The 8160-nt window shown below is 57.5% G+C and overlaps 1 protein-coding gene across 1 annotated transcript; it reads left to right on the forward strand.

Moving 5' to 3' along the window:
* The first annotated feature begins 3332 nt into the window (after positions 1–3332).
* SLC25A1 (solute carrier family 25 member 1) lies at positions 3333–6458 on the forward strand. Its single transcript, XM_084802213.1, has 9 exons — positions 3333–3609; positions 3927–4034; positions 4111–4210; positions 4285–4423; positions 4885–4969; positions 5088–5192; positions 5372–5487; positions 5574–5647; positions 5740–6458. Exons 1-9 carry the CDS (start codon positions 3516–3518, stop codon positions 5852–5854), a joined length of 936 nt encoding a protein of 311 aa, XP_084658339.1. The 5' UTR covers positions 3333–3515; the 3' UTR covers positions 5855–6458.
* The last annotated feature ends 1702 nt before the right edge of the window (positions 6459–8160 follow it).

Here is an 8160-nt window from a genome sequence, read left to right on the forward strand (position 1 = left end):
TGGCTCCTGAAGGGATGTGAGCAGAGTGTCCTGGGACTTTTACGCACTCTGCTCTGTTTGCCTGGTGCACAAGCTGGTCTGGAGGCAACTCTGCAGACTTAGGTGTACCCTCCTCATCTCGGTGATGAGACAATGCCTGAGCAAAGGACATTCTAGCCATGATGGCTCCCGTGGCCTCAGTTGGCACAGCATAGCACTGACGGTGACTATAATCTAGGCCAGGTCCTGGTGAGTGGGCCACTTTAAGACCAGCCTGACTGCCTACCAGCCCTGCCCTTCCTTCACGAGCTCCTCTTCCCTTCAGGCTCAAGAGGCTTTCTGCCCAGCACTGCCCTGCTCTCTATCACTGTGAAGCCGGGGTAGGCCTGGACACACACCACTAGTGGCAGTTCTGCTCAGACCCCTGGGGAACCGCACCGGCATGTACCACCAGTGTGTCAGACAGGCGGGCTGGGCGTTGTCAACGGCAGCGAGGTGCAGCTGGCATACAGCTATCCAGTGAAACCTTCAGCACAGCCCATTGGGCTCTGCGGCCAGGATGTACTCCTGCAAAACATCCAGTGGAGCCTTGGGTGCATGGCTTAGTGACCCCACTGGAGTGACGACCTTCTGCCAAACACTTGGCAGGAATGTTACCACACAATGAATGAATGACTCCTTTCAACAGTTTGAGGGGGGTGTATGACTTTACTTAGCTCACTGGGGTGACAAGATGACAATGAACGGTTTTAAAATCCTTCCTGGGTATCAGAGTCCTGCTCCAGGGACCCAGCTTGTTGCTTCTAATGCTATGGAAAAATCCATCTCTCAGGAGCATGTTCTAACCCAGTACTGAATACCAAGACTGCTTCAAGCCATGTGGGTCCCAAGGCCCCCTGAGATTTTTGTACTGTGATTCCAAGGCAGGGAAGCTATCCAGGTTGGTGTGGACGAGAGAATAAACAGGCCTATGGGACTATTGGTGCCAGCCCTGGAATGCCTTTGCAGGCTGAGGAGCCCGCAGCTGCCTACAGCACCTTCAGAAGCTGCCTGCCCTTAGCAAGGGCCCCCATAGAGGTCAATGAAGGGCCATCACCCTGTTACGGCAGAGTCCCATCCACACCGCATACCTAGGCCACATGGCATGAGCTGCCGGAGATACAGACTGGTTAGGTTTACAAGGGTCCTTAACTACCCATGCTCTCTTTAGGAGCAGCCCTCTGTAGGAGATCTGTTTCTTTCCTCCCTACAGTGTGTGAGCCCATGGGTATCCATATACAGAGGCCAATATAATGATGGACAAGCGTGGCCTGGATTTCCCGCATCAGTGAGAACCACTGATGGGTAAAGCATTTGAGAACTCAGGGCCCACCCAGACTTCAGAGATGTCAGGATGCATGTCCTGGGCTTTAACTCCCCTGGAGGCTCCTGTCTTCAAGATCCTTCCTCCATGGCTACCTAGAGCTCCAGAACATGTGTTCTGCCCCCGTCCCTGTTCCTGCTAGGTGAGACAGGATTTTTCTGTGTAGCCCTGGCTGTCCTGGACTCTTTGTAGACCACGCTGGCCTCGAACTCACAGAGATCTGCCTGCCTCTGCCTCCCAAGTGCTGGGATTACAGGCGTGCACAACCATGCCCGGCTGTGTTCTCATCTCTTACAGACAGACAAACTCAGTGCCTGCAAGAGACTGAGCAAGCGAGAACAGCACATGGAGAACGCCATGGGGGCTACTGTGCATGCTAGGGTTTGGCATGCAGTAGAGAGTGGGACAAAGGTAATTCATGCTGCTCTGCCCTGGCGAGGCTCCAGATGGGTGGGTGGAGGTGAAAAGGACCCCAGTGGTGACCAGGTGTGGCAGTCGGTGTGTCCTGGAACACTGTCACAGCCAGCCTTCTTCCTTACCTCTGTGGCCAGGGGTGCACTGCTGCTGTGACCCACCAGGCTCTGAGAGAGAAGCTTTCTCATGTGGGCTAGGAAGAACTTTGCATCAAGAGCCCACCCGGGACCACACGGAACAGACCCACAGCAGAGGCTGTGGAATCCTGAGTATCCTGGTGCTAACACAAGTAGGGGAGGCCAGGATGCCAGCTGGCCTCCATCAGCTTTTGTTACCTGAGCTAAGTGTCCAGTTTAGGGTCCAGCTTAACCTCTAGCTTGGCCAGCCTCCTACTGTCCCCCTCACCCCAAAAGCCACCCCATACTCCTCACGTCCAGGCATATGCAGGCCCTGTGCCTTAGACTCTGGTGAGTGTACCCGATCCTGGTCCTTCAGCCCCTAGATGCTCAGGGGCATCTAGGACAAGACTCCATCCCCACAAATAGACAGGAGGATCTGTGCTGGCTATGAGCTCTCCCTTTAGAGGCCAGAAGCCAGGCTGGCTGTGGGCTCTGCTGTGCTGCCCCTGTTAATACACTGCTGCTCCTCCTGCCTGTGAGGAGCCTCCTCTCAGTGGCTGTCCTGTGTGCTGGGTACTGTATCCACACCCCATCCTTGACCCAATTATTAACCTTTTCCGGAAAGATGGCAGTCTAGAATCACAAAGGACTCCAACTGAGAGGTACAATATCTGGGCATTGTTTTTTTTCCTGAAGCCCATTGGTTGCTTCTGTGACAATCCAGAACCCCAGGACTCCCCTTCCATCAGATAGCAAGGGAGGTGGACCTCCAGGCCTTGGTCTGCAAAGGTTCCTGGGAGCTTCTCCCCAAGCTGCCTAGAGCTGCCCCCTCCAGGCGGCTTTGAGGATATGTACGGCAACAAAGACCTCCTAAGACTTTGAGCCTCCTCCTGTCGATCATGAATATTAAAACATGTTTATCAGAGCAAAGCAGCTCTGCCTGGTGATTGTGTGGGTAGGAGGGACAAAGGCCAACTTAATAGGCCCTACAGCCATTAAAGGTCTGCTAGAAACTGAGATGAAGGAAACCCTGCATTTGTCCGGGGAACCTGCCTAGGAGAATTCTGTTTCCGGACGGATCCGGGAGGGGCGGAGTGATCACTGCACTGCCCGGTAGGGTACACAGAGGCCAAGCTCTGTGAATACAATGTATCCAGAAGGCAGGGGAGACAGTGTCCCTGCTGCCTCCGGGATCTTGGGGAATCCTGTCACTCAGGGCCCACTTTAACCCAAAGGAGCACTCCAGGAGCACGTGTCTCCACTCCAGGAGTTACAGATATTGCACCTTGACCCACTGCTACCCGCGTTGGCACAGCACTGGAGACCACGCCCCCGGCCCCGGGGTTCTCCTTTTTCCCGCGACCCAGCGTCAGCCATTGGCTGCTCTTCGCTCTCCGCCCCGACGCGTGCCTCGGTGTACCCCGCCCCAGCCTCAGTTTCCCGGCTGGCACGGGGCGGGACGTGGGTGGGGCTCAGCTCAGGCCACACGGGGCGGAGCCCGGGAGCTGACGCGACCGCCCCGCCTCCAGGACCAGAACCGGTCGCCGTCTTAGTAGCCTCCGGCCCCGCCGCGTCCCGAGTGCCCCGCGCCGGAGGCTCGGACCCGAGGTCGACGCCGGGCGCCCCTCCTCCTGCTCGCCATGGCTGCGCCTCGCGCGCCCCGCGCTCTGACGGCCGCCGCCCCCGGGTCCGGAAAGGCCAAACTGACGCACCCCGGGAAGGCGATCCTAGCAGGTGGGCCACTCCGAACCCCAACTCAGAACCGCCTGTCCGGGCACGCTTCCGGGTGGGCCGGGGACGGCCAGGCCCCGCCCAACTTCCGGAGGGGCGGAGGTGTCGGGGGTGCGACCCGGGCCCCTAGCCCACGCGCCAGCTTTCCTCGGGTGTCTCTCGGGCACTCCAGGTGGAGACCGCCGGGTGGGGGCGTGGGCACGGTCTGGACGCGAGTGGCGAGGCGGGCAAAGTCCGGGCGGGGGAGGGGCCACGCAGCAGCGGCGGCTGGGTGCACAGGGCTAGGGTGTCCCGAGCCCCCCGGCGTTCGGTCCCCGCAGGCGGCCTGGCTGGAGGCATCGAGATCTGCATCACCTTCCCGACCGAGTACGTGAAGACGCAGCTTCAGCTAGATGAACGCGCGAACCCACCGCGTTACCGAGGCATCGGTAAGGAGGGGCGGCCGTAGGGCGTGGGGGGCACTGCGGGGCGGAGGAGCTAGGGTCCTGACCGCGCCTCCCGTAGGGGACTGCGTGCGGCAAACTGTCCGCAGCCATGGCGTCCTGGGCCTGTACCGCGGCCTCAGCTCCCTGCTCTACGGCTCCATCCCCAAGGCGGCTGTCAGGTGAGACTCGGCTCTGCCTGAGCGACCCCGGAGGGAGTGGCCGCAGCTGTCCTCTCACATACCTTCGTCTTTAGGTTTGGGATGTTCGAGTTCCTCAGCAACCACATGCGGGATGCCCAGGGTCGGCTCGACAGCAAGAGAGGGCTATTGTGCGGTCTGGGCGCCGGCGTGGCAGAAGCTGTGATGGTTGTGTGCCCCATGGAGACCATCAAGGTGAGGAATTGAGGCTTACAGGGGTACCCCAGGCTTTAAGGGCCATGTACCCCCCTTCTCTATCAAAGTGAGAAGGGTCCCCACACATACAAACATACCAGGTTCATGGTGAGGAAGCTCTTACAAGGAGGGGTGGCAGAAAGGGTCTCATGTGGAGGTTGCCCATCCATAACAAAAACATGAGCCACATCTTTAAAGCTACTTTTATTGACAGAAAACCTAGCAACTTACTATTCAGAGTGTAGAAAATAACAATCACGATGCTGGAGGCTCTTCAGTGTGGAGAGTCCTCTGAGGTCTTGAGGCCTGTGTGTAGTGGGACTCCAAAAGCAGCCTAGGGGAGCATTTTCTGCAGAGGAGCTGGGAACTCCCAGCCTTGGCCTGACTTTACTGAGCCCTGGGTCAGCTAGCTGAAGTTCAGCTGTGGCCAGGGGTCAGCGCCTTTGCTTCCTTACTTTTAGGTGAAGTTTATCCACGACCAGACTTCTCCCAACCCCAAGTACCGAGGATTTTTCCACGGGATTAGAGAAATTGTTCGGGAACAAGGTAAGCCCTGGAGAATCAAGACCTCAGCCAAGTGGATGACCCTCTACCTGTGTGGTTCCCCCTCGCCCACAGGTGGGGCCTTCCAGCCCTAGCTTGACCTATGTCTGCCTGCCCCCAGGGCTAAAGGGCACCTACCAAGGTCTCACAGCTACTGTACTGAAGCAAGGCTCGAACCAAGCCATCCGTTTCTTTGTTATGACCTCCCTACGCAACTGGTACCAAGGTACATGTGTCACCCAGAGACCCATTCCAAGTCCTGAAGGCTAGCTTGGTCTTTTGTACTGGGGAGGGGGGAAAGAGGGAGGGGGAATGTGCTTTTACAGGCCCCAGGGTCTTCCTTACCTTCAAACTCCTCTGACGTGGCCCTCCCAGTATTTTGACTGCAGCTGTACTCACGTCCAGGAGACAACCCCAACAAGCCTATGAACCCAGTGATCACCGGGGTCTTTGGAGCCATTGCAGGTGCAGCCAGTGTCTTTGGAAACACACCTCTGGATGTGATCAAGACCAGGATGCAGGTAGGGATGGGTGGCCTGAGAGCGGGGGACAAGAGCTCCAGGCAGGGGCTAGTGGCTAAGCGCTATGGCACGCTGCTGTCCTGCAGGGCCTGGAGGCACACAAATACCGGAACACAATGGACTGTGGCTTACAGATCCTGAAGAATGAGGGGCCCAAGGCGTGAGTAGGACAGACAGCTGCCGTCCCCCGTTCCCCGCAGGCTGTCTCCTTCCTCCCTCCCTTGCTCACCTCAGACCCTCTGCTCTACGCAGATTCTACAAGGGCACTGTTCCCCGGCTGGGCCGAGTCTGCCTGGACGTAGCCATCGTGTTCATCATCTATGACGAGGTTGTGAAGCTGCTCAATAAAGTCTGGAAGACAGACTAGGCCTGAAGGGTGCCGCGGGGTGTCCCAGCCCCTCCAGGCCAGCCCCCCTGCCACCTACTCTGATGATTCCAGTGCAGTAGTGCCAAAAGGCCCCTCCCCTTGCCCCTCGAGTTGTGTGGCCTGATCTGTTCGTGATGACGATCATGTGCTCCGTAGTTCTGTATCTCCCATGTGGTCTCTATGTGCTACTTCTATTGTGTCTGTGTCCAGCCTGGCCATGGCTGAGTGTCTCTGGCCTGTGAATATGTGCTCACTTATCCATGTGCTTGCTTGTGAGCCATGTGCCTGTTTCATGTTCTATGTCATGTGACCCTGTACCCCACTTCCTGGGGTGCCTGTGTGTCCTAGTCCATGGCCTTAGAGCCGTGGTCAGGTCACAGTCCGGTGCCTTCCACCCCCTATGGCAGGGGCGCCCCTGCCCTGGCCTACCACAGCTGCCTCCGGGCTTCAGCCTGGCTTCACCGCATTCCAGGGGCTATATGCCCCCTGCTTCTCCCGCCATTGGCCTTAAATGGCCCTCGGGCCCTCCCTCTGCCCGGGACAGGGTGGCACCTGCCACTCTCAGGACCACCCTGCCAAGGAGAATAAACCGGATCCTGTCGCACTCTCCTGTCCATCCCTTTGTAGTTGGGGGACATTGTTGATGACCTCCCCTGGGGGCCAGCCCACCCTCTGCCTGAAGACACTGCAGTAGGCAAGGCAATAGGGAAGCCTAGCAGCTCCTGGTGACAGCTCCTTTAAGAGGCGCCCCTCGGAACCAAAAGGGTTGTGCTACTTCCTGGCCTCTTACAGGGCAAGTGAGGTCCAGCTGAAAGGATGTGTCCACAAGGCCCTTGGGACTGGCAGGCAGACGTGGGCAGGGAGAAGACTGGCATGGGATAATGTTCCCAGGGTGCCTCTGCCCAGGAGCGTCAGTTACAGGATGTCCTGGCTGGGGTCTCTCAAATCCAAAATGTTACAGGGATTGGACACTAGGAAGTGCTTGGGACTGCAGCATGGAGACACCAACCCTGTGCTCCCTTAAGGTTGTAAGCAGCAGGGCTGACACGGAGGGCTTCTCCCAGGGTAGGATAGGAGGTAGCTGTTGAGCAGGAATGGATGGCTGTGGCCAAGGAACACCTTGGTGCCTCAACCTCTGCCCCTGAACATTAATTAGCAGGTATTCCTTAGCTGGAGGCCCCCTGCCACACGCAATTCAAGGCTGGAGGCTATAGGTGAGCCTAAGCTCATTGTGGCCCCGACTCCTGCCATAACCACAGGCAGAGGGTAGGATCCCAATGGACAGGGCCAACAGGTCCTCCCAACTATGCTGGGACAGGAAGCTAGGGGAGGGAGGTGGGGGTTGCAAGCTTTTGTGCAGCTCTGGAAAAAAAAAAACTTGTGGGCCTTTGGGGAAGCCTGGCAGATTCTGTGGAAGCGGCCATGACCCCTAGGTGGAGTGTGTGGCAGGGAACATCAGTACAGAGCAGATGAGGGCCATGTGTAAGTGGGTATGGTATGGAAGCCTCCAGTAGTACTTGTCAGACTGTGATCTCAGTGGGCCCAGACTTCCCAGGCCTCTTCAACAAAGGTGCCCTGCCCATCCCCCACCCCCAGGGACAAAGCCAACCCGAAGAGGTTCCTGTCTCTGAGACCCCAGCCACTCACTTTAGAACCCAAACTTGGATGTGGCAGAAGTGGCACTGGCTTCCTTGGGGTCCAGATGAAGGAGAGTCATGTTCTGCTCCCCCTCCCCCACTTTCCACATAACCATGGGCAAGCTACCTACCCTCAACCCCCTCATCTGAGAAATAGGTTAGATGCCACACCGTTGGGCTGCATGTCTGAAGTACATCTGCAGGGTTGCTCTTCCCAGTGAGCGGCTTGCAGTCTCCCCTCGATGCTCCTGAGGCAGGCAAAGCCTAGCAGCTGCCCAAGAGGAGTTCCTATGTCCACCTGATGTCACTGTGATGTCATCACTCACTGTACTTACACAGAGGCTCATGACTTCCGGCAGGACGCAGTGGCCCTTGGCTCACCCCTGATCCCCTTGGTCTGTGCCTCAAGTGGCCCAGTCAAAACCAATGACCAGACTGGATCTAATTTTCTCCAAGGATAGAGTGCAGCTGCCCTGGTGGACCCACACCAAAGGTTCCATCCTCTGGGCAGCCTTATTATAATGGTTGAGTCTGGAGGGGAAGTAGTGAAGGTAGGAACCCACTAGAGACCTCTGAGATGTTGGGAAGTTAACAATTTGGGAGAGGAAGGCGGGAGTCTGCAGGAACCAAGTGCATTGGACTAGGAAAGCTGCAGAGACCAATAGCAGC

This window comes from Acomys minous (genome assembly GCF_964271855.1).
Source record: "Acomys minous genome assembly, chromosome: 11".
NCBI classification, from domain to species: domain Eukaryota; kingdom Metazoa; phylum Chordata; class Mammalia; order Rodentia; family Muridae; genus Acomys; species Acomys minous.